The sequence below is a fragment of the Sorex araneus genome, chromosome 1 (genome assembly GCF_027595985.1).
Source record: "Sorex araneus isolate mSorAra2 chromosome 1, mSorAra2.pri, whole genome shotgun sequence".
NCBI classification, from domain to species: Eukaryota; Metazoa; Chordata; class Mammalia; order Eulipotyphla; family Soricidae; genus Sorex; species Sorex araneus.
The window spans coordinates 198,144,512-198,171,347 of record NC_073302.1 but is presented as its reverse complement, the minus strand read 5'-3'; the positions used below and the strand labels follow the sequence as shown (position 1 = coordinate 198,171,347).

General features: G+C 52.4%; 1 protein-coding gene across 2 annotated transcripts in view; it reads right to left on the bottom strand.

The window, feature by feature from the left end:
* The window catches only part of CSMD1 (CUB and Sushi multiple domains 1), a 980,559-nt gene that overhangs the window by 372,097 nt on the left and 581,626 nt on the right, over nt 1-26,836 (bottom strand). For both annotated transcript variants that reach the window (XM_055136180.1, XM_055136183.1), the window contains exons 4-5: nt 24,237-24,431; nt 7,846-8,053 (exon numbers count right to left, since the gene is read on the bottom strand). In XM_055136180.1, coding sequence (XP_054992155.1) covers nt 7,846-8,053; nt 24,237-24,431 — 403 coding nt within the window. The remainder of the gene's footprint in view (nt 1-7,845; nt 8,054-24,236; nt 24,432-26,836) is intronic.

Sequence of the window (26,836 nt, the reverse complement as noted above, 5' to 3'; positions counted from 1 at the left end):
AAAAAAAAAATTTTTATTTTTTTAAAAATTTTATCACCATGTGGAAAGTTACAGCGTTCTCAGGTTTATGTCTCAGTTATACCGTATTCAAACACCATCCCTTCACCAGTGCCCATATTCCACCACCAAAATCCCCGGTATACCCCCCGCCCCCCATCCCAACTGTATAACTGATGAACCTCACTTTATTTTCTCTTCACCTTGATTACGTTCCATATTTCAACACAAAACTCACTATTGTTGTGGGAGTTATATCCCCAAACAAGATAACCCTAATAAGGAGGCATTTGATAATTAGTTTTCCATTCAAAGATTGTATGTTTTCAGGTTTTAGAAAAGGTCGGATGTGTCCCAGTCCCGAATCCTGGAGCCGTGTTAGTTGCTGCCCAGTGTCGCCGGGGTTCCATCTGGAGAAGGTGTGCAGGCGGCACCTCCTCCCTCCGGCCCCCCGGTGTTGCTGGCCCCAATTCGGGTCCGGAGCATTGTCCGGGCCGCGTTGCTCACCAGAATGCCTGCCGCTTCTCTGTGGATTGTGGCATCAAGATGGCACCGAGGGTGGGTCGAGGGCGTGACTTCCGGCGGCCGGGACCACTCAGAGTTTGGGCTGGCGCTGCCCCACTCCAGTGGCCCCCGCGGCTCGGATCTGTCCCAGTCCCGAATCCTGGAGCCGTGTTAGTTGCTGCTCAGTGTCGCCAGGGCTCCATCTGGAGAAGGTGTGCAGGCGGCACCTCCTCCCTCCGGCCAGCCGGGGATGGTTTAGAGGTTCCTGAACACAGGTTGCAAACGGGAAGCCCTGTGCAGTGCCAGGCTTGAGCAGGGCAGGGCATTTCTTCCCTAGGCCCGAGGCGGGTCCCTTTGCTCCCCCGGAAATGGCATGTCCAGTGGACAGAGAGAGCAGGCGCCGCCCCCTGGGGAGAGGCTGGGACAACAGCACCCTGGGGGGTGGGGCGGCTTTATCAGTGGACACAGGCATCCGGAGCCTTTCAAAGGCTCAGGAATAAATCTCCTCTCCTCCTCAGCAGTGCTCCCAGCACTGATTTAGGAGTTCTCTGAGATGACTGATTTAGAGGCCAGTGTTGGCACCAGCGGAGAAATCATGGCTGCGAGCCTGAAGCCTGCTAAGTTACTAAGAGCTTCTGGACTCGGCTTCTCTGTGGAGACAATCTCCCGGCACTTCCTAGCCATGCCACCCTTGGTCATTCACCGCTACAGGCTGTGGCCCCTGGGCTCCAGGGCTCCGGTGGCACGGGCACACCGATGACTCGCAGAATCCTATCAGTCACTCCAAACAGAATCTAGACAAAGTGTGGGGTTGGCCGGGATGTGTGGACGGGCGTCTGTGCTCCCGTGCAGAGTGCTGTGTCTGAGGCGAATGCAGCCCTCCCAGAAGGAGTCCTCAGTGACCCGAAACCTCAGGCTTGAAATAAGAAGCTTCAGCTCCTTCTTTAATTACCCGGGCGCCACTGACGTGAATCCTTCCATTCTGATTTCAAGACTTAATCTAAAATGTCCCTTCTCGGGTTCCTCTTGCCTGTCATTTCTGCACTGATCAATGCTTCCCGCACCCCTGCTCTGAACCACGGACTGTGATCTGGAGAGAGCCCGGGGCCACGCCAGCAGGGGCCAAGAGGCTGTGATCGTGTCACAACCTTCCTGGCCAACTCGCCCGCCTGCAGGACCAAGGGCAGGGGGGCGGGGGGTGGGAGGGCTGACGAGGAAAGACAGAGGCAAACTACTGCGACAGAGGCCGTCTCGTCCACCGTGGCAGCTCCCCCAGTGCCCGGCGAGTCTCCCCCACTCCCCCACGTCTTCCAGCCGCCAGCCCGCAGTGGACCTGCCTTCGCTCTAGGAGCCCCCAAACTGCCCAACAAACCCTTGAACAGCCACGGGAACCGTGAGTGTCCCCTGGGGACACAGTGATGAGGCAGAGCTGACCCCTCAGAGCTGCCCGGTGCCCCAGAGCTCTGGGGTTCTAGGAAGCTGCTCTCTGGCACTCGAGGGCACCCAGGTGAATGCGTCCCACACACCCAAGACCTCCTCCCTGGCCGGTGCTCACGGCCATATCTAGCCACCCTGTGCAGATGGTTTTCACCATTCCCTGCTTCTGGGCATGGGGGTCACACTCAGGGGATCCAGCGTAGGGATGAGGCAGACCGGGAGTCTTTTGCCCAACTCTCAAGAACAATTTAACTCTCACAAAATCGCGGGGGGAAGGGTTACATGTCAATATAGGTTTTGAGATTTAGTTGTCTTGCAGAGAATACATCTAATTACACAAACATTTACCTAACTTTTATTTCCGTGAATGGTGTTGCTAACTAGGGCAGTCACAGCACATGTACACAAGTTAAAAAGTGAAAAGATAAAATGTACATTTGTTATCTGGGTCTATGCACACGCAGAACCTGCACTCACATGCTGTAAATACATCTGAGATACATGTCACACATAACTATGGACATGCATCTCTACATACATAGGGGCATTGCATGCACCCAGGCACTTGTGCACACATACAAGCATATTCTTGCACCAACTACACAGCACATACACCTGCCTATGTGCACACGTGCCTTAAACGTGCATCTTCATGTACTCACTGCACATATACCTGCAGTAATGTTTGCAGGGACACATATATCTGCACGATATGCTTTCAGTTTTCTGTGGCTGGCCCTTCCCCTGGGGCCAAGTGCTCAATGTCGTCCCGTGGACTTCCCCACAGGAAACACTTTGGCCACGTCTCCCTGTGGTCAGAGTCTGTGTCCATGCTGAAGTCCTCCCACTGCAAACCTCAAATGATGATGAGTCCAGGTTCCAGCCAAGCGCCAGCAGAAGGCTGGACTGGCCAGCTGCCAGGACAGATGGACTGGGCTGTTCTCCCTTTATGACCAGGGGAGGAGCTTATGTGTGTGGCCGGGGAGAGGTGTGGTGGTGTCCAGCAGCTGGACTTTGTCTCAGAGCCATGGATCTGCAAAGTCAGTGCTCACACCTGGTGCCTGTCCCTGCCCCTGACCAGTGGTGCTAAGCAGCCACGGAATCCTCCTCGTTCCATGCCTAATCGGCCAGCTGGCCGTCTCCAGCTCAGAGCGGGCTCACGCAGGAACCTTCTCAGAGGCTTTGCCTTCTCTCCGCCTGGTTCCCCTTCCCAGGCGGGCAGACTTGGTCAGCAAGTCTGAGACTTTGGGGCCATCCTGTTGCTTGTCACTGTCCTTCCTCCTCCTCATGAACCCCACAAGCAGAGGTGAGACGCCCCATGGACTCGGCTGCCAGGAGAATTCGGGCGAACTGTCGCAAGGACATAAGTGGCACGTAGGTGGGTCCCCGCCTCCTTCTCCCCCTCACCTGTGACTCCCCAGATCTCAGACTTTCCTCCCACTTGACAGGGCCGCCCTGGCCATGCCCTTCCCCGCTGCCCTCTGCTTCTCATGACACTTGAGTCGGGTTCTGTTTGCCAGAATCTGCATTTGGGGATTGAGTGGGGGAGCAAACGCTCCTAGGACCACCACACAGCCTGGAAAAAGCAACTACAAAGTCAGGTGGACTGGGCTCTGGGATGTTGGTTGGTTGAAGCTGACAGTCTCTGCTCACAGCCTTGAGGTGACTCTTGGCGGCCACTCTGGGTGGTGACATAGGCGGGGCCCAGTGGCCACAGCACCGGCCTCACTGCCAGCAGGAATGATCTGTATGGACGTGAGTTTCACTCACAGCCATTCCCAAATCTGGGCTTCTGCTCATACCCAGGACTCGGAGGGGAGCAGGGGGCTGGGCACCGTCTCCGCCAGAGCAGGGGACGTGCAGGGGACTTCCATTTGTCCCTGGTCACCAGCACCTCCCACACATGCCTTATAGAATCGAAAGCTTGGGGGGCAGGAGTGAAGCCCAGTGACCTCGAAATAGATAAGTCCTGGGCCCCAGTGTGTCCACATCTTCATGTGTCCACATCTCGGCTCCACGCAGGACTGGACATTTTTTCAGGAGGGGCTGCACCAGTGCAGGTTGGGGGCCCTGAGGTGAGGGACAGGATGAGATTTCCACAGAGGCAGCCACTGAGCCTGCCAGGGCCCAGGGGGACGCTGGAGCCCAGCCAGTCACCGCCTCAGCCCGTGCCGGGGCTCCTTCCCTGGCGCGTCCTTCCACACACCCGACTCGGCCTGTTCCTGTCTCTGCCTGCCAGACCCTCAGTCGGGATTTTCACAAGTCAAACTTTCCTTTCAGACTGAGGGACTGTGGAGACATCATGGTCAGCCAGTGACCAGGAAGGGCCCCACAGTGCCCGCCACAGCCCACGCGCGCATTCTTCTCTCCCCCAGGAGCCAACCCAGCCCAGTACTCAGAAGGCAAATTAGACCGGTCCCTGCATGGTATTCTGCCATGAGCGAGCACCAACTCCACACCGAAGACGCCACGGGAACTGGCCAAGGGAGCCTGCGTGTTCCCTTCATGTCCGGGAGATAGGAACGCATGTGAGTGTGATATGGGCATGTGTGTGCGTATCTATGTGATGTGGATGTGTGCGTGTGAGCATGTTTGTGTGATAGGGGTGTGTGTGTCTGTGTATGGATGGATGGATGCGAGCAGGTCTCTGTGAGATGGATGTGTGTGCACGTGGCTGTGTGACATGGATGTGTATGTTTGTGTATGAATGTATGTTATGTATGCAGGTCTCTGTGATTTGGACTGTGTGAGTGTACCTGTGTTATATAAATGTGTCTGTGTCTGTGTGTCTGAACGTGTTTGTGAATGAACATATGCATGTTCTGAGCATGTTTGTGTGAGTGTGTATGTGAGTGTATGTGTGCGAGTGTGTACGAGTGTAGCAAGTATAAGGTGAGCATGGGAATGAGTGTGACCGTGAGACTGAGTGCATGTGTGAGAGAGCATCATGTGTCAGTGTATGATTGTTTTGATCTCCTCTGACTGGTTTTGGGTGGAAGAGACTTGATTTTGAAAAGTAACCAAAACGAGGGAACTTGCTATAAAATTTTGCATTGTCCTCACCAGGATTTACGTTTTATTTTCAAACGTAGCACTGGGAAAAATCTTTCATGACTGGGAGGACTCTGCAAAGTTCCCTCCTCTTCTAATGAGCAGCTGGCACGTTGCCAGCTTCCTCCTTTTGCCCAAGATGCCTGGGAATTAAAAATTAAATATTCATTTTGATCTCCACAATTCTATTAATCTCCATTTATAGATAATTAATTTGCTCCTCCTGGCTTTCATTTCCGATTTCATTATATTTGTGCATATGTGTTTTGTTCAAACAAGCCCCTGGAAGGATCTGTGCCCGGGCACTGGGGGCAGAGATTTCCATGTCTGACTCTCTCTGCGCCTCCCAGAAGTCTCACGGTGCCACTCAGGGCCACAGCACTGATGTCCGAGGACACAGTCATGCCCTTCCTGATAGCCGCATGGCTGGGCGGTGCTGGTCGTACCACGCCCGGCGGCGGGGAGAGGAAGTGCGGCTGATTCCAGGGACACGGGAAACCTCAGGACCAGACGCTGTTGTGGGGGGAGGAAGCAGTGGCTGCTGTGGCCGCTGGTCCATGCGAGAGTGTGCCCAGGAGCGCAGCAGAGGGGCTGGCTGCAGAGACCCTTCCCCGAGGCCGAGGCGTGCCCCCGTGCTCCCACAGCCCCTGGAGCCCACAACCGCCAGGGCCCGGCCGGTCACGCCCCGTGTTGGACATGCAGGTACGGCAGGTCCAGGTCTGTGCGTGGACGTCTGTGTCCAGCTGTTCAAAAGGCAGAGCTGGCCCTTACCAGGCCCGCAGCACACCTTCCCCGGCTGTCCCTGTCAGCTCTGCAGGTGCCCCCAAGAATTTCAGAGATGAACCTGGGGACCAAGGGTACTAAGCCCCCATCTGGGCCCACCTTCCACATCTTGCTCCACCGCCCATGTCTGGGACCACTCAGAGTATTATACGTAGCACTCATTAGTACTGTGTACAGCACTCGATAGTACTATGTGTAGCACTCATAAATACTCTGTGTAGCACTTACTAGTACTGCGTGCAGCACTCATTAATACTGTGTATGGCACTCACAAGTACTCTGTGTAGCACTCATTAGTACTCTGTGTAGCACTCACAAGTACTCTGTATAGCCCTTGGTCCTGCTAATGCATCACTCAGGAGTTCTGTGCACAGTACTTGGTAGAAGGGAGTCTGTCCCTCGGGGATACTCTGTCAATAACTTGGGAGTACTGCCTCTCTACTTAGGGTTCTGTACTTCTGTGGTTGTGTTGACTGCATCACTCACTCAGGAGGACCGTGCACATCACTTGGAAGCACTGTGTATCTTACTCTACAGTTATCAATCACTTGTGAGTTCTGAGTGTATCACCCTGTAGGAATCACCGAGTGTGTGACCTGCCTGTCCTTTGGACCAGCATTTCTGGCTGAGCATCCACTTGTGCTCTGGACCTTGCTATGACCCCTGCCCCTCACGCACCTCCTTAGGAAACCCAAGTCAGCCTGGCAAAGGAGCGACCCCTAAAACGCTGCCCAAACCACCCTGCTCCCCATCCCACTCGCACTGCCTCCCTGGCCAAGGTCAAGTGGCATTGGACAGTGTCCAGAGTCTCTCTCGCCTGCCCTGGACCATCAGTCCCGGCCTCCTCCATCCACTCCTGGAGTAACGTGGGCTGGGGTGCTCACACGCTGAGTTCCTGGCAGGACTCGCAGAACAGGTGCTCCTGCAGGGCTGATTCAGAAATAGCTCAGCGGGGCTCCATCAGACAGAACCAAGTGCCTGGCCCAGGTCACGGGGCCCTGTGCATCCCCTGTCGTGGGACCTGGGTGCTGGACTCGAGCACCCTGGGCCTGCAGGAACCAGGTGCAGCACAGGAGTTGGGGAGGAGGGTGTCGGCATCCCAGAGTCCGACTTACATGAAGTGAATCAACAGGCAACTCGCTCAGCCCGCTGCCGGGTCGGAGGGCAGCAAACGCCCAGCAAAGACCACGGCAGGCCATGGCGGCACTGCTCTCCCAGGAACAAATTTCAGCACCAAGGAAATAATTTATCCATTAACATGGATCCCTGCTTTGAAGGCTTGGAAAATCAAATCAAATCCAGTTACCATAATTGGTTTAAGACAGGTGATCTAATCATTTTTTTTTCCTAAAGGAAAATATTCAGCCTTTGTACTGCAATGCCAACTTAATCCTGCAGAACTGTTTGTGATGGCTCATTTCTCTCCTCTCACTGCAGAAACAGCCGCTGTCTCTGGGCCCTGCCTTAGTTCACTGCACACACAGGTCAAAACTCGCTTGTACTTGGAGAACCGAAAAGGTCCACAGCAAAGACAGAACACCCCACACGGGGCGGCCCAGCACTTCCTCCGACAGATGGGACTACACCTGCGAATGTTTAGCCGTCGGTTCTGTCCTTCCCAATAGGACCTGCAGACCCGATGGTGCGTCCCACCACCAACGCAACAAACCACAGAGCAGAGCGGCAGGATTTCTGTCCCAATCAGCCCACATGCCCCAAACCGACCCGTCAGAACTTTCATGCCTCCCCTGCATCTTTCTCTCCGGTTTGCTGCTGGCGCCTCCCTTGCGGTGGCCAAAGCTAACAGAAGCCTCGCTGAACTCTGGTCTGGTGCAGAATCTCTAGGGAGGAAAAGCAGGCAGACTCTGAGCACAGTTCAGAGAGCCCAGGGGAGCACTGTGCCTGGACCAGCTCCTACACCAATGCCAAAGGAACCGTGCATGTGACCTGCCCCCCCTCAGGTCACTTCCTGGGGCCACTCCAAGGCACAGTTGACCTTGCAACCCACACCCTGGCCAGAGAAATCCCTGAGACACCGCACGGGCTGTGTGCGTGGCCGGCGCAGTCACTCACCAGATGGACGGGGCTTCTGTCCCACTGATCTCCAGGAAGTCGTAGCCTTCCTCGAGCTGGAAGTCGGTGAAGACCAAGGCGATGGTGTCCCCGGGCTCAGCCAGGATGGTCCAGGTGCAGTCGGCATTGTTCTCGTACTCCGAGGGGAAGTGGGGACTGGAGATGCCGCTGCTGGTTCCCCGGAGGGTCCCCCCGCAGGAGCCCTCGGCTGCAAGGGCAGAAAGCAGGAGAGCATGTTCAGGACGGTCTGAACATGCATGTGGCTATGCATGTGGATATGCATGTGGATATTCACACATGCATATCCAGGGGGCCATGCTCCCTGCACCCAGCCCTGGCCGCCTGCCCTGTCCCACTCAGAGGCAGAGTGGACCACCCGAAGACGTTTCCCAACAGAAGGGAATGCATTGGCTTGACATCTAGGGTTGGACTCTAGTTTCTCAGGTTTACTCTCCGACTGGATAACTTGTCTCAGTCCACCAGGGGCCTGGGAAACATCACCTCCTTCACACAGCAGCCCCCTGATCTTTTTCTTTTTTTTTTGCTTTTTGGGTCACACCCGGCAATACACAGTGGTCACTCCTGGCTCATGCACTCAGGAATCACTACTGGCGGTGCTCAGTGAACCATATGGGATGCTGGGATTCAAACCCAGGTCGGCTCCGTGCAAGGCAAATGCCCTACCCACTGTGCTATCACTCCAGCCCAGCGGCCCCCTGATCTTTAGAGAGTCGGAAACAGATGTTGGGGTTTCCAACTCCACAAAAGCTCTTGGCTTGTACCACAATACAGACCTACTGAGGAATCTAAGGATCCCACAAAGAACATCACTCTGGGTGAGCATAGAAAGAAAGATCTTGGGAAAGTGGCAAGCAAGTGTGAAAAGAAGAAATAATTGACTGGGGCTAAAGTGTATATGTTCTGGAAGTCTATGCTTGAATCGTGTTCAGTAAATATTGGTGTGAAGAGAAATATGTATGGTAGTTTTCCAGAATAAAAGTAGATGGGTTATACGTGGTAATGTAAATATAAATTATGCACTAAAGAATGCCATATGCTAAGCTGTACACAAGGTAAAGGTAGTGAGCATATAACATGTTTTAAGACATATCTTTTGATGCGATCCCTTTCTGCCCCATCTCTCTCCCTCCTCTTTCCCTACCTTTCTTTCACAATTCCATCACATTATTCTTTCATGTCCCTCTTTCATGATGCCATAAGATTCTTTCATAATTTCATAAAAGGGATCGGAGCAATAGTTCCTTTGCCTTGCATGTGGCTGACCCAGGTTTGCTCCCCCGACACCCCATGTGGTCCCCCCAGCTCACCAGGATTGGTTTCCTGGGCACAGAACCAGGAGTAGGCCCTGAGCACCGCTGGGCGTGAAAGCCAAAAGAATAAATTGATACAAGAGCAGCTCTGACCATGGATACTGCTATATGTATCAGCCCGATCCAGACGGCCTGGGGGCAGGTAGGATATGCTTTCCAAACTGGAGCCCTAGAAAAGTTCTTCCAGCAGAAACACTCACTGATGACAGCAAACACCTCTCACACCTAACCCTTAGACTCTCCAGGGGAACATAACTTTGCATAAATGATGCAAGTATCATCACGAATATAACAGAATCTACAGTTGTCATTTCCTTCCATGCTTCCAAGCCTAAGCAATCCAGGTATAGGAACAGATGCAAGATTTGCAGTAGGGTTTTGTGGAAAAGTTAAAATGTCATGTATTTGGAAATGTGTATTTGTGTCAGTGAGATATGTGTCTTGAGAGTGTTTGAAGGCAATGTCAACGGTACTCAAATTATTTTAGCTGAAAATTTAGTTCCCCCTATTTCTACACATAACACTTTGCATTTCTGTACATATGACAGGATTGAGTACAGTGACTAATTGAGAGTCTTTAGAAATATGTCTAAAGAATTTGTTTAATTGTTAGGTTGTAAAAATCTCTAAGTAGATGAACTAGATGAACTATATAGCAGAGTGGATGATTTTCAGGGAATTCTGGCCCTTGAATAATAATTTATCTTTCATTTTAATAAATATAATTTTGGGAATCATATTAGTGGTGAATTCATCTGCCAATGTGATGGTCAGATACTTTACCTGGCAAGTCTCAAAGTATCATTGATGGCTGGAGGAATCAGTTGGGATGGGGGATGTGTGCCGGAAGTAGATAATGGATCAAACATAACTTTTAGTGTCTGTGCTGCAAACCATCATGCCCAAAAGGAGAGAGAGAGTATGGGGAATACTGTCTGCCATGGAGGCAGGGGGAGGGTGGGAAAGAAAGGGTGGGTATACCGGGGATATTGGTGGTGGGGAAGGTGCACTGGTGGAGGGACGGGTGTTTGATCATTGTGTGATTGTAACCCAAACATGAAAGCTTATAACTGTATCTCATGGTGATTCAATAAATTTTTTTAAAAGAAGTAACATTGAGTGACAAAGACCCTGCCTTGCAGACTTGCTAAACTGCATTGCCTTGAGTCTAGCAGTTATACTGGCCGCATCGGGCAGCTACACTAAGATGAACACTCAAGAGGAGAGAAGGGACTGGGCCAAAGTATCTGGGAAGATAAATGGGAATGTGAAACAAATTTAGATGTAATCTAATAGAATGTTAGTATTACAGTATAGAAATATGTTGAAAATGTAATAGGCTTACAAATGAATAAAATGTATTGTATCATCTTAAAGAATGTGATATCTTGATGAAATGATAGAGGTTATTGAAACCAAAGAAACCTGGTAAGCCAATTAAAAATTTTTAAAATCTATGGAGTTAAAATTAAAAATGACATAAAACATGTATAATTGCAGTAATGATATATTATCCATAATTTGATATTACTTAGAGATATATGAAAAATAACTGTAGCACTGTAATCCTATTATTCATTGATTTGCTCAAGTGGGCACCAGTAACGTCTCCATTGTGAGACTTGTTGTTACTGATTTTGGCATATCGAATACGCCACGGGTAGCTTGCCAGGCTTTGCCATGCAGGCAAGATACTCTCAGTAGCCTGCCAGGCTCTCCAAGATGGACGAAGGAATCGAAACCAGGTCAGCCTCATGCAAGGCAAATACCCTACCTGCTGCACTATTGCTCCAGCCCATGAAAAATGGACTGGAAAAATACTATAAATGACAGTGGAAAATGACTATAAATGATTAAATTAAAAATGATGCTAAACACCAGTAAAAATATAACACCTCTCATCCTCTTATTATCCACAGATAAGGAAATTAAAACAATAGCGAGTTACCTGAAGTTTGAAAAAATGTTTTCCAAACATGAAAATTAATCCAGGTTAAAACGGACACGATTCCCCATTGCGGACACTAATGCGGGGAGACTTCCAGCAGACTGAGGGGGTACATGTGCCCCCGCCCCTGCCAGTCTCTCCGCCTGGAGTCTCACTGGCCAAGGACGCTGGGAGTCTGAGCGTCCAAGCAAGTCCTCCATAGAGACTATCGCATTTCACCTTTTCACGTAAGAAATTATTCCATGGCCCTATTTCAGTTTTCAAAACGAGGTCATGATTGTGTAGGAAAGAGGCATAAAAATGTGAACATCTTACTAACACATTCAAGTAGGCAGCATGAAAATAATCAGCATAAACACTAACGCCAAACATCAAACATAATTTTCTTCATAAAAACCTGAATAAATTGTACTATCTTAAGATATACATGCAATATTTAAACATTAAGACTTCCAGGTGTGCTAACAATTTCAAATATTTGGGGACTTAATGCTGATCCCAGCAGTTAAAAAGAAAAACAAAGTAACAAGAGAAAAATTAAGTAGTTATATTTTTAATAGCAAGTCAAGCTATAACTACTTCTACAACACATTTGTTTGGGACTGGATTTCCATTCTTCCTACAATATACTGCTTTGCAACTTATATATACACATATATATTTACATTCTGATATATGTTATGTAATTAACTTGTCTAATTTGACTTGTCTACAGTATCAAGTTGATTAGTTTTTGGACTTTCAAAACCACAACTGTTTTTGTCATTGTAGGACACACAATGCAGAGGCAATGAGAGTCCCCAAGTGTTTATCTACTCTGCCCATTACAAATACACAGCCCACTTTGCAAGGTCACTTCCAATAAAATCTCACAACACCCATGCTGTGTGAATGGCCAGTGGCCACAAGAACTTTTATACTAAATCATCTCCTGATGCTTGGTCTCACATTGTGTAGACTCACCATTCATTTGGATGCAGCTTAAAGAAATATATGAGAACATCACAAAGGGAATTAACAAGGTTTCAAAGTCACAGATTCATGTATAATTTAGAGACTGCATTACTTAGGCAGTGATAATTTAGTGATAATTTAGACAATGCATTATTCCTGCATTAAACAACAGCAAAACTGCCAACATTCTCTTCTTTGATTTATTTCAACTAAACAGTTGAAAGTGGGTTATTGTGTCGAAGCAAACACCTGTCTCATGAGAAATATATAGAGTGTCATCAAGTACATAATCCACATCATAAATGGACAGTGATGGACATGCCGTGTTGAAGACTGTGTCCATGTCTATGCATTCATCCTTAAATTCTAGACACTCTTCTCTACTGAGTCCTCTTTACAAGCTGAGCATGGAAGGACCCTTGGAAAATTAAGCATATTAAGACTTGAAGAGGAGGAGTGAAGAGTGACCTGGGTTCAGCAGACAAAGTGGCAATGTATTCAGATGTCTAAACCCCGACACGCAAGTGCTACAACCTACCTACACTTCATGTTATGTGCTTTCTCCTGTTACATGCTTTCTCCTGTTATGTGCTTTCTTCTATTACATGCTTTCTCATGGTCGTGTTTTCTTATATTGCTAGTGAACATTCAAGGAAAGAACTGTACTTCGTTTACCTAAGTGGGCAAATCTCACATAGCAAAGGGAATTTTCCCATAGAGTTGGCCCATAATGTCCAAAGGAAAGGCACTGCTGTCAGGTTTGAACCTTATTTAGGAATGATGCCCTATTGGTCTAAGGTCCCTGAGTAGGCAGAGGAACTAAGTTAATAGCTGGTGTCCTTTTCCTCCCAAATCTACACAGCGGTAGAATATGAAGATTAAGGTATTCGTAGCTTGTGCCTTAGATCACGGCTATATCGTATTTAAATTAATCGCCCCAAGAGGCCACGTGCGTCATTATGTGCGTGCTCAGTGAAGTCATGATACTTGCTTCACGGGGAATAGTGCCGTCATTGAGATGGGGACTACTCTCATAAGAAGCAGTCGATCAGCTTTGCCATCAGCACCTGGGTGTTGGTACAGAGGGTCACTTGCCTCCTGTTACATTTAAATTGGTATCAACTTCTCGTGGGCCCAGCTCTGAGCCCAGAGTATATGTCAGCAACTGTGAGACATGATGAAAAGTTCAGGAACTGGACAGCTCAGAGCGACCCAAACTGGGTGATACGGACCCTGGCAGGATGCAGGGGCAGCAGTGATGGGGCGGGGGTTGCTTCATGCCCTTCACGGAAGGAGGTGGATGTCCAGGGGACACCGATGGTTCCATGTCTTTGAGAAGGGGATGTTGGTTCCACCGAGTTAAAGAACCTTTGCCCTAAGCAATGACGGGGGTGAGGGGTGAGGGGTGGGGGGCGAGTAAATGCCCCAACATCGTGCTGCTAATGGTGGAACTTGAAGATGGTGACACCCAACATCCAGTGCACCCATGGGACATGGCCCCATGAGTTATGGTAGGAAATAGGGTCCTGCCCCCACAATGTGCCTCCGGGCGCCATCTTAGTGCACCAACAGCCCTGGTCCAGAGATGCCCAGCTGAATCCCCATATAGATGAGTGCCCTACAGAGATGTCTCTGGAACCCATCCATCTACATCCAGGATTCCAGAAGCGCATGGCCACGCACCCAGGATATTCAAAATGAGCAGTGGACAATAAATGATCTAGCATCTGCCCCTGGCAGGCAGGCAGGCTTGAATGGTGGTGGGAAAATTCGAGCAAAACATAATGCCTCAAAGTAGAGAGAGAGTATTGGGGAAATTACCTTTCTGCCATGAAGCAGGGTGAGGACTGGAATGGGGGCAGGGGGCATCCTGGGGATACTGGTGGTGAAAAGTATGCACTCATGAAGGGATGGGTATTCAATCACTGTATGGATGAATCTCAAACATGAAAGCTTTGTAACTGTATCTCACAGTGATTCAATAATAAAAAAAAAAAAGTAATGCGGAGTTCATGTCCAATTCAATCAGCTTAATCAATGGCTGAATAAATAGCAGTACTCCTACATTAGAAAAAATTAAAAGAAAATAGGGTGCTGGATGGAGTCTAAATGCTTATAAAGCCCATTATACGTGTGACAATATAGAATCACGAGCTGCATCCCATGAAGCAGGCGTCATTATCGGTGGTGATGGCAGTGCCATGTACGTGGCCGTCAAATGTCTCGGGCACAGTACCTGGGTCTCTGGGGCCAATCTGACCTTAAGAAAAACAACCATGTGGCTCCATGGCTTGGAAGCTGGCCTCATATGCTGTGGGAAAGGCAGCCCAACCCAGATAGAGAAGGGTAAAGTAAAATGTGATTGGAGAGCCCGGACGGGAAGGGAGATGCATGCTGAAAGTAGACTAGAGACTGAACACGATGGCCACGAAAAAGCCCTATTGCAAACCACAACACCCAAAAGGAGAGAACAAAAGGGAATGCCCTGCCACAGAGGCAGGGTGGGGTGGGGGGAGATGGGGATAGGATTGGGGGGTGGGAGGGATACTGGGTTCATTGGTGGTGGAGAATGGACACTGGTGGAGGGATGGGCTCACAAACACTGTATGAGGGAAACACGGAAACACAAGCACTAAAATGTGTAAATCTGTAATTGTACCCTCACGGTGACTAATTAAAAAATAAAAATTAAAAAAAAATGAAAGAAAAACAACCATGGGGGACTGAGCCCTAGGACAGCAGGGAGGGCACTTGCCTTGAACGTGGCTGACCTGGGTTCAATCCCTGTTGCCATATACGGCACCCCTGAGCCCACCAGGAGTAATTCCTGAGCACAGAACCAGGAAGAATCGCAGAGCACTGCCAGCTGTGGTCCCCAAATCAATGAGAAAAGCATCTAAGAGCAACCAGTGGCAGACACACCATGACACTCACACACTAACATGCAGATAAAGCAACTGCTCTAGAGAAGTTCTCTGTTGGAAACAGGCGTGGGCCTTTCCTAAACGGTGCCTGGCATGGCTTGCATGTGCCCACAGCATGTTTATGTGCAGGCACACATATGCACATATATGCACAGGACACAAGTGCAACACACATACATGGGGAGGTCCGAGCCCCAGGACTTAACTCTTACTCTCTCTCTTCTCGTCCCTTCTCATCAGTGGGTCCTGTCAGGTCATCCTGAGTCACTCAGTTTGCACTTTGACCTTGGTGTTCTCACTCTGACATCTTGGCTGCAAGCTGCTCATCTTCCCAGGCCTTCGCTCCGGATGAAGGAAGCCCAGCTGTGTCAGGGGTCTAGACAGGCCCACCATCTACACACACTGGTCCACACTGCAGCCCATGGCTGGGTAACACCTCCCCCCCCACACACACACCAGGACCAGAGAGGCCCCAACTGCAGGCTCAGTTCCTGATCTTATTTTCCTATGGAGCCAGGCTCCCCACAGAGCCACCTCTGCTGGGCTCAGGGGGGTCCTCCGGGAACAGTCCCCTCTGTGAGGGATACCCACTCTCTACCCAGATTCTCCATCACCCGGGGCCCATGCAGCTATTACACCCCAGGGAGGGGCCCCAGACCCCTGACTGTGTGGCCTCTCTCCCTCTGGCAGGGGAGGAAGGAGCTCATTCAGTGACAGCTACATTCGGCTTTTACAAGGAGGAGGTTTAACAACACTGTAAAACTCCAGCAGGATCCTTAGAGTGGTATCTCAGACACAAATTAATTGCCAAGAAGTAAGATTTACAACCACGCAGATCCGCCAGGGTTTATCCAGTCTTTCCTCTCGGCAAGGGGCTGAGCCCCGAGATGGAATTTCTGCTCAGACAGGGCTGGGCAGTGTCTCGGGGCCGGCAGCAAGAGGCAGACGGGCAGTGGGCAGAAGCTGGTGGGCGGGGGGGCGGGGGGGTCCGCACACCAGCAGGTCAGGGCAGGCGCACTCGTGGAAAGCAAATGCCTGCAGAAGTAAGCCTGGCAGCGCCAGAAGCCTGGTCCCAGGGCCCGAGGTAAACAGAGCATATTTACCTTATGTCTTATAATATCTAAAAATGACCCATGAAACGTATCATGCATTAATGAAGCTATTTATGCATATTTAAATGGTTATGTTAATATAATGTAACTTTCATGTAAGCCACAAATTGTTTTCAACTGATGTTAAAAACAATTAACATGTAGAAAGCTGTTTGTAGCTTTTATTTTACTATATCCAGAGGGAACTTTTTATTTGTGAATTGAATAAAATTGGACAGTCCAATAGACTAAATGCTGCATTTGGAATTCCAGCCTCCCTCCTCTTCTCTGTCCACACTGAAGGGGACGGGGCATCTCCCGTGTTCTGAAGAACATGCACCCCCGGCTCCCGGGGGGTGAAGCAGAAGGAGGGTCCCCATGGAGAGGGGTCCCCTCGCCCCACCCAGGAAATTCTCTCTTCAAATCTGAGTCCTTTCTGGGATTTTCACCAGACCTTCACTTGAAGAAAAGGTCGTGCAGCTAAGAGGAGATTGCAGACCATCGAGTGAGTCTGAAAGGAAGATAAGGGTTTTAATAAAAGATGCGATGGGCACCACGGATCGGGCATGTGGGAAAAGCTCTGTGTAAGCAGAAACGGGAGGGTTCCCTCCCCGGAGGAATGCAACAACTTTTCTAAAAGTTTGGTCTCAACTCTAAAATTACACTCTGCTTTGCCTAGGACGTAATGTTGCTAGGAATGTATCTTGAGGGCATAATTCAAAATACAGAATAAAACACTATTTAGAGACACGCTGTGCCATCGTTATCATAAGGAAAAGTGGGGGCTGCCTCAGCACCTAACTACAGATAAATCATTCAATAACGCCGGAGGTGGCTGCGTCACGGGACCAGCCCACCCGCTTGCGGGACACTCGGGAGAGAGGCTCAGTAGAGCTCTAGGTTAGAGCCACGTGTTTAGCACTCGGGGCTCGAGTCTGGATACACAGGCTCGTGTCAGCTTCCCAAAGTGCCTTTAAAATAATGGCAAGGACATGGATCCCCAGCAAGGAGAGACTCACATTCACTCGCGCACACATGGACGCTCTGAAGCACAAACATTCCTGCACACACGTCCACACACACGGACACAAACACAGACACCGGTGTGGGCTTGCCATGGCGAGCAGCAGAAACTCCCAAAGTCACTGCAGACGAGCCCTTGGCTCCCCCCGAGGCCACCCCACCTCCCTCGGGTGCCCAGTGCACTTGGTCAGTGCCCTGAGGCAGCCAAGACTCCTGCGTGCCCTGAGCGCCCGCCCTTCCAGGAAGGGAGCTGGGGGTGTCTTCTCTAAGGCGCACCTCTGGGGGTCAGAGATGGAGCGTCCTGTTCCTTAGATCATGGGAGGGGTGGGGTGCGTACTGTCTTCTGCTTTGGGGTAGTGCTTCTCCCCTCCTGTGCTGTTTCCCGGGAGACCGGGGAGGGGCGCTCACCCCCCACCCTGTGGACTCAGCTCTGTCACTGCAGGAGCCCTGGGGCCAGTTCCCGCCCACCCTTCCCGAATCCCTTCCGCTGGACCCTGATGGTCCAGCCCGGCTGCCAACCCGGCTCCGATGGTCCCATATGGGTAAGAAGTCTAGCTTCCTGTCCCACCTTGGCCAAGAGGCGGGTGTCTCGCAGTCATGGTGCACAGTCCTCCTGATGTCCCACTGTGCTTCCGTCCTGGGGGACTGAGAGCCACCTGCCTGTGACCCGCACCCCTCCTGGCCATTGGACTCTCCTCCCAGTACTGCCCAAGGCCGGTGCCAGCCCTGTGGCCACTCTCCACAGCACCCACAGTGACAAGGGACGAGGTGACAGCCTGGGTACCCCCTCCCCCACCCGGGACACGGACCTTCCACTCAGTTGCCCCTTGGTCCCCGTGGTTTGGGGAACGGTCTTAAACCTCTTTCCATTTCTCTTCCCATTCACTGTCTGCCTAGAGAAACTCGACAGATTTGGGGGTTCTGGAGCAACCCTGGGCTGACTCCTGACTCTGAGCTCGGGGCTCTCGCCTGCTGGGGTGCAGGGGACCCTGTCAGTCTGTGCCCGGCACGTGCCCACCCCATTGCACCAACTCTCTGCTTCCCCAGCCCTGCTTTTAATAAACATCCTTTGAGCCCACCCGAGCACGCAAGTCATGATCTCGGGGGCGATGCCTGGCCCAGGTGCCGACCCACAACCTGCCGTGAACTCATAGCCCTGACAGTTGGACCCCACCTGCCGGGGACGCCCCGGGGTAGGTGGCCAGCTCTCCATTGGATGTCTGTGCACAAACCCGGACATTCCCTCCCTACCCTCAACACTGTTGGCGGCCCCTTCGAGAGCTGCCATCGTGGAGAGAGGAGCAAGCGGCCGGGAAGACATCTAGGAACCAGGAGATGAGGAAAGCGACTGAGGGCATCGTCTGTGCCAGTACATTCTCAGCAAAGTGCGGGAGACTCCGACGTCACGACGCCCGAGGCAACGGCAGTGCTGGCACAGGAGGACGATGTGCAGAGCTGTGAACACAGTGCGGGGATTCTAGCCTTAGGGGAAACTGCGGCGGAAGGAACAAAAGCGCCACTATACGTAGAGCCACTAATTACAGCATTATGCGGGGAAGGAAACACTGCAAACACTCATTATGCCCAATTATGGAGACAGAGCACTATTAATTTGTATCCTATTGAGGGCATGAGACGGGCATGCTGTCCGTGAACGCTGAGGGTTTCTGGCAGAAGTCTGATCTCAGGAAGGAGTGGCCAGTGCCAGGGACCCTCGGGCCTCGGCCTGTGGGCTGGCCGGGTTCTCTCTGCCTCTGCCTTTGGGGAGCCGAATCTCTCGTTCGTTCGCTTCTGACCATCCTGGGACGTCGTTTGAAGTCGTGCTGATTTAACTGGGCAGATCCGGCTTTGCAGGAACCTCGCCCCACCACACAGGGTGCAGTGCACAGACACCCGATGGACAGCTGGCCATGCTGCCCTGGGGCGTCCCGGCGGGTAGGGTCTAACTGTCAGGTTGTGGGTCTGCAGCTGGGCCAGGCATCGCCCCCAAGAAGGCTCCCGAGATCATGACTCGGGTGCTTGAGTGGGCTCCAAGGATGTTTGTTATTGGCAGAACAAACTCCCCCACTAAAGCATCCTGTCTCTGTGGTTGATGGGGAAGGCTCAGGCCCTGGGTGTGTGCTCTGCTCTGGTGCTCCAAGGCTGACCCTGGGAGACTGTCTCCTACTCAGGGAGCCTCTGACCGGGACTTACACGCGTGTCAAGATCGCCTTGAATGAGATCACGTAGTCAGATGCTTCCGGAAAGCTGACAGCATGGGAGCGGGCAGGGCGGTGACGAGGCTGACTGGTGCTATTTCCCCCAAGGCTGGCATAGGGTTGGGCTTGCACCTTAAAGGGGGATTAAAGGGCACCTTAAAGGCGCCATCTGGCTTTGTGGAGAGCTGGTGTCTCCCGACGGCCATCCTGTCCAGGCTCGAGATGCTTCCTCAGACACGGAGATCATTTAAGATCCGTTTTACCGTGCTACTTGGGTGAAAACACAGCTGCGCTGTAAATATCAGGAATTTATAGGCTCCAATCAAAAACATGATTCACCCCCGCCCGCCCTCCCTCTGCCTCTCTCCTCTTCATTACCAGCAGAACGCCTGCAATTAAACAACTCTGAGTGACATTTCCTATAACGCTGGCAGCAGCATATTGTCACTCGCCGTCACATGATGGAAGACTTATCAATGAGGGGGATTTGCAGCTCTCCCCGGCGCTGGAGGGGCTGGGGCCCATGATCCTCTGTGTCTCCTTCAAGACAAGGCTGCCTGACTTCACGGCGTCCTGGCTTGACTAACGGCCGCGCCTGCTCTCAGAGAAATGCCACCGTCCCCGAACGGAGAAAATCAATCACTGCTTAAAAACAAGCAAAGTAGCTGCCACATCCCATATCTCCAAGGCCCTCACATGATGTGACAGTGTTTTGACACGCGCAGGTGAATATTCATCTGCAGTGTGTCTGTCCCAGCAGACGTACCTGAGGGTAGGGCTGGAAGCAGCAGCCGCCTGAGTCCCCAGGAATGAATGACGCCTTGGTGCAGGCTCTTGCTCCGTGGGGATCCCACCCAGCCACACCCAGGGCTGACGCCCGCCTCTGCACTCAGGGATCGCTCCAGGTGAGGCTGGGGGGTGGAATACCGGGCTCCCTGACTGGTCCATGAGAGACAAAGGGCCGCCCCAGTGTACCGTCTCCCCGGCCCACTGTCTGTGATTCTTTCGTATTTTCCAGGCCCTGGTCTGGCACCACGTGGGGAAAACGCCTCCTTCCCACTGCTTCATGGCTTCAGGTCTGCACAGGAGAGTGACCTTGGTGCTCACCAGCTCTGGCCCCTGCAGGCTTCACCCAAAGCTGGATGCTGGACACGAGCCTGTCTATCCCTCGGAGGCTGCTGCTGGCCTCTCGCCTGTGGGGAAGGAGTGACCCTTTCCACCAAGGTCCAGTGTGTGTTTCCCAAGTTCATCCTCCTACCCCTGCTTCTCCTGCAGCCGGTTTTACACTCAAACACTGTTTTAGTCTCTGCCTGCCCTGCATACATTTAAAGGTATCTGTATTTCCTCTTTAAAACCCCCTGTTGGTTGCACGGAGGGGACAGGGTGACACAGGCCACCAGCGCCTTCTCCAGAATCGGTTCCCCTCCAGGTCCCCCACCAGCATGCCCCAGACGGGGACGGCTCCAAAACGGTGGGCAAGGTCAGGTGCGGGGACACCGACACGGCAGGTGTGGTGTCCCCGGAGGCCATGGGGACACCGACTCCGAGTGACCCCGGGCCTCTGTGGTCTGCAGGTGAGACTCAGCTCGGGTCCCAGCCAGTAGGTCTAGAAGGAGCCGGTCTGCCATCTCCCACGAGGCCAGGCTGGACTCTGTGTGCCGAGATGCTGCTCCAAGTATTGGGAGCTTGGCTGACCGTCACGGAGAGGGGATGATGACGGCCGCGGTGGCTGATGACGGGCGAGCGAGGACTGCAGGCCAATGGCCGTGGCTGGGCTGCATCCCACTCACAACTTTAGGAATCTGAGCACTGCAGTGCTCAGACCATGGGATGTAGTGAGCCAGAACGAAGTGCTCCACGATGGGAGAAAAGGTGGAAGGAAGAACACGAAGTCGACTGCAGCTGGTGCTGGGAGGGGTGTGCACGGAAGAGCTGGGCAGGGCTGGTTTCCTGTGGCAGGAACCTGATGAGACCATGTCCGGAGCATCTACTAGACCATCCGGGCCTGAGCTCGCGTCCTCCGTGACGCTAGGACACGGGGAATAGGAAGACCGTGCTGGAATTCAACCGAGCTTGTAGTTTTGACAGGGGAACGAGGATTGAGTGGCGTCTGCTTCTGGGGCGGGGGCATGAGGAAAGGGCCCCTTCTCTGGAGATTTCTGAGGCTCAGGTACTGTTTTCTCAGGAAAGAAAGTTTTCCCAGCACGACCCTGCCCTGCTGAGCAGTCGGGAGCCGGGAGTGGCCCCGGCGCTTCCTGCTTGTGAAGAGATCCTCTGTGTGGATCGTACGCCCCGAGGTCTCCACTCGGGGGGACTTGAGGGAACTTAGGATCTAGCCTGGTCCTTAGGGGATGACCTCTGTGGCTCATTGATAAGTCCAGGAAGCCACCAGGAAAGGGGCCCCAAAGCCTGTGCCAGGAACCTTCACAGTGACCCTTCCCTCCTGCACAAACGCAGAGCCTGGCCATGACCTTCGGGGTCAGAGGGGCGTTAGGAAAAGCTGGTCCGTGGCTAAAGCTCAGGACTCACGAGCAGGACCTGAGGCTGGGTGGCTCTGGAGAAGCAATCGCCCTCACGCACAGGAAATGAGCAGGACAGCCCCTGTCTCCGAGAGCTGCTCCGGTCCCGACGGCTTGAACTCTGCTCCGTGGAGGTGCCCCTGGCTCCCTCTAAAGAGCCTCCTGGGTCTCGGAAGGCGCGTTACGCGCCAGTCAGGTTCAGTGCTGCCATCTGCAGTTAGATGCCGAGTTCTGGAGCTGGAGCCAAAGGTCACTGGCAGAGCCTGCACCGCTCCCGCAGGAAGTAGGGAGAAGCCGCCCCCGGGTTCCTGGAAGGAGGGGCGACAACTTTGGGAAGCGGGGAATAGATTGGCCTCGCTGCCGTAACCCCCGGGGGCCCAGAGCACTGAAATCCACTTATGTCTCTCCTGGTCAGGTCACGGCTACACATTTATAAGAATTAGATCATTGATTTTTCTCTTGATAATCCAGTTATCCAAATCTATGACAAACTTCTGCGTTCTTCAAATTTCCTTCATGGAATAATTACATCTAATTGAATATCCTCTGAGATGTTCCTAGTCCATTGGAAAAAGGGAAATTTACACCTAATTTAATCAGCTGTCCTATAGGAGAAGATATTATCAAGTCACAGCATCCTGATGTTGCGGGGGTTTCATAAACAGGGGGCGGAGAGTGCGGCGAGGCGCAGAGAGCAGCTCCGGCTCTGCCTGTGAAAGGCTGACGATGAGGAGGAGGCTTTGGGACTGACTCACGTACCGAGCAGACACGGAGCACTCCGGTGTAATAACGTGTGCAGAACAGCAACCGCCCTGTGTTCTTTCTTAGACTTCTGCATTTTCAAAGATGCAGAAGCTCCTTATTTGACACTCAGCACACTCCCCTACTCCCAGTAACTTAGGAATGGGGAAAGACAGCTCTGAATCAACCGTGATGTAGAGGGAGAGCGACCGAGAATCCGGAGTGTCTCAGGAAGTAAACAGACTCATTGAGGAAACGCTATTAAGTCACGAAGTTAAAATACAAACTAGCCACAAAAGACTATAGACAAAGGGGCTTAGTTTTCTTCGCTGAGTCATTTAAAGGGGGTGCAGAGGTAAGAAGCGCCTGTGATTCAGACCTCAGCTGGCATGAGGAGGTAAAGCCGGCACCTCTGAGGGAGTGTGCAGGTTAAGTGGGCACTGAAGCAACACAGAGCGAGTGTGGGGTCAGGCCCGGAGGGCTCGGGGTCCCTGTGGGAGCATTGGCTCTTGTCTGTGTGGCCACGTTCCTCGTGGCCAGTAGAGTAGCAGCAAGCAGCACAGTCCAGAGAATGGGGCCCGGCAGGGCCCCCCCACCAAGATTGTGTGGGGCTGGGAGACCCCTTCTGTGCCTGGGTCCTCGAGTGACTGCAGGTCATTGCAGATGGGGTCCAGGGCACAGTGAGCTTCTGTCAGCCACGGGAGAAAGGGGGGTCGAGGAAAGGGGCAAGGAGGGGAGAATGGAAGGGGCGGGGGTCCGGGCTCCAGATGAGGAGTTTGTTCAAAACCTCTGTGCCGGGTCTACTGACAAGGATAGAGCAGAACCGCAGTGTGGGGTGGGCAGTGAAGGGGTGGACCCCAGGAGGTACGTAAGGACTGTCCGGGAGCACCGGCCACTGGCACCACCATGGGGTCTCCAAGGCCTGGGAAGCAGGACTGAGGGATGGGACTGAGGCCCAGGGATGCTCGGATCAAGACGTCCACAGGGAGGCCCCACGCGGGTGCCTGTGGATCTTTGCCTGCACCAGAGGAGCGGCCAGTGACACAGAGAGTGCAGCCCAAAGCTGAGAAGGCGGCAGGCGGCCTGGGCGTTGGGGGGTGGGGGTGGGGGCTGGACTTCAGGGCCCAGCAGGGGCTGTTGGCAGCACCTGGTTCTGCTCTTGGGGATGGACTCAGGGGACCTGATAGGAACAGGGCAGTAGTGACTGTCCAGTAGGGACTGGGGTCAAGTCAGCCCAGAGTCCCTGAGTGCAGAGGCACGCGCACCAGGCCGACCCCAAGATTGGAGCCTGGGAACAGGGGCCCGCCCCTCTGCAGGGGGGAGTGGGGAAGGGGATTCTGCAGGGGGGAGTGGAGATGGGGGATAGTCCCCACCTCTGCAGGGGAGGTAGGGGAGGGGATAGTACACACCTCTGCAGGGGGGAGTGGGAAAGGGGATATACATGCCTCTGCAGGGGGAAGTGGAGAAGGGATAGTACACACCTCTGCAGGGGGAGTGGGGAAGGGGATATACACACCTCTGCAGGAGGAAGTGGGGAAGGGGATATACACACCTCTGCAGGGGGGAGTGGGGAAGGGGATATACAAACCTCTGCAGGGGGGAGTGGGGAAGGGGATATACACACCTCTGCAGGGGGGGAGTGGGGAAGGGGATAGTACGCACCTCTGCAGAAGGGAGCGGGGAAGTCCCAGGACGCGCCATTGCCAGGGCTGATGATGCAGGTGAGGGTGGCGTGACCTTCCAGGATGTAGCCCGAGAGGCAGCTGTAGCGGACCTTGTCCCCGATGTTGAACCGCGTGCCGTGGAGAACGCCTTTCAGGATCTCCCCGGGGTTCCCGCACGTGTGGCTCGGTAACACTATTGCAAGAAGCCAAAAGAGAGGCAGATATGAGGGTTGCAGAAAGGTTCCCTGCACATCCCGAATCATGCCGGGTAGCACCAGTCAAACGGGCACAGCTAGCCCAGACGTATCTTGGTCCCTGCTTAGAAATGAAGCAGGAACCCAAACTTCAGACTTTCATGAGATTCCGTTTTATCCCCATGGAGGCCCTTTCAAAGTAAGGATATCTGCACTTGAGAGGTTCGAGAAGCTTCCCTGCTCAGGCCTGGGAATGACATGCAGATTATTTCTATAATGAAGAGACTCATGCCCCCACAGAGCGAGCACCAGGTAATAAAACACGATACAGATCTCTGAAAAGTGAGATCTGAAATTGCCATTTCTGTGGCAGGGGCGGTGCAGAACATTGTCTGCTTACAGCCTAAATATTAACACTCTTTCAAACCAGGGTGCCTCCGAGAAATAAATGCACAGTAAACGAGCCAGCCTGCAGGAAGGGTCCTCACTCCTCCCGGGGGGAGCTCGAAAGCTCACCCTTCAGTCTGTGGTTAAAGGAAGCGCTGAAGCTCTGTCACCAGCTGTCAGCCTTAACACATCGCTGTCCTCCAGCCCCTCCCAGGGACTGGGCATCACCCGAGTCCCAGCTGGTCCTCCACCAAACAACCTCCACCAGCTCTAAGCCAGCCCCGTCCCTCCCTCCCAGCCTCCCTGTCCCTAAGTTTCTCTCCACAAACTCAACCCCTCTGAGGTCTGACAGAGACGCGCCTTGGGCCCTAGAAGAGGGTTTGGAACTACACCGATACACATTTACTTAGATGGATGAAGCCAGAGAATATTGACTTTTCTCTCCCCTTTGATGACTTAAATTTAGCATGTCACTGTCACTGTCATCCCGTTGCTCATCGATTTGCTCGAGCGGGCACCAGTAACGTCTCCATTGTGAAACTTGTTGTTACTGTTTTTGGCATATCGAATATGCCACGGGTAGCTTGCCAGGCTCTGCCGTGCGGGCGGGATACTCTCGGTAGCTTGCCGGGCTCTCTGAGAGAGGTGGAGGAATCAAACTCAGGTTGGCCGCGTGCAGGGCAAATGCCCTACCCGCTGCGCTATCGCTCCAGCCCAAATTTAGCATGAAATCTGTAAATTAGAAGCTATTATGTAATATTCAAAAAATAAATATAGTACTTTTCAAATAAAGAGTATTTCTACATGAACAAATTATTTTATGTCTGTGTCCAGAGATTTGCACAGATATGCATATGCACAGGCAGAGACATATAATATATAGCTATGTGAATAATGAATGTGCATACATTTTTTATATTATATACACACATGCTTACCTATCCAGGCAACATGCATGCTCCAAGTGTAGTGTTTCTTTGTAAACAGAGTGATGGGTAATCTCAGTGATTTCCAAGAGCAAGCTTCCTAATTAGGGGTGATTTGGTTATATACTAACCAAACTATGTAGAAACATGGCAGGGAATAGAACCATTAAGATGGTTGATATTACTGACAGGTTGCAAAATCACCATTTACACGTCAAAGTGTGCTCATTTCTAGATTTTTATAAAAACTGCTGAGATCTCTGAATACCCTATTTGACCAATCGCCTTTCTCCTTTATAAATACATGATTTTGTACTTAATTTGGCCTTCTTTATTCCGAGGACCATTGGCCTTCTCTCAATAATGCTTATAAACCACGGGGACAGCTCGGCTCCTGGAGCTGCCTCTAGAGGCGAAAGATCCCCCGTCCCATCTGGCCACAGGCCATGGCTCCTGCGGGGGACCGGGGTTCAGACGAACCCCAGGGAGAACTGTCCGTGGTCAGGGAACCTTCGTCCTTCCGTGGGGCTGAGGATCTGGGCATCTGCCTTCCTGGTCTGAGGGGCCCTTCTCCATCTTGGGCCTTTCTCAGGCCTTTGCCTGGATCCTTCCGGGAGTCTCCCCAAAGACGAGAATTGGGACGTACACTGCCCACATGCCAAGACCTGCAGGGAGAACCTCGCCTCCCTGCAGAGAGAAACTCTCCTGGGGAATGGGGCTGGACCCCGTCTGCTACTGAGCGGCGACATGCCATGTTCAAACAGACTTGGGCCAGGAAGATGACCCCCAAAGCCACAGTCAGCTGAAGCAAGGCGCAGATGCGCTGCCAGGACCACCGCAACCAAGGACTTCCGGTGTGACAATGAAAACAGAGACCCCCACCCCCCCCCCCCAACACACACACAGCCCACGGCAGCGCTGACCCTGCCCATCTCGCCCGCCCCCAGGAGAACTGACTCGCGGCCACTAAGCATCCACTGAGGCCTCACCCACAGCCTCAGGAACCCACATGTCCAGTGAGGCCTGTGCCGGCCCACAGACACGCTAAGGGCCACAGGACACTTCAGAGGAGGGCAAAGGCCTCGGGCTGA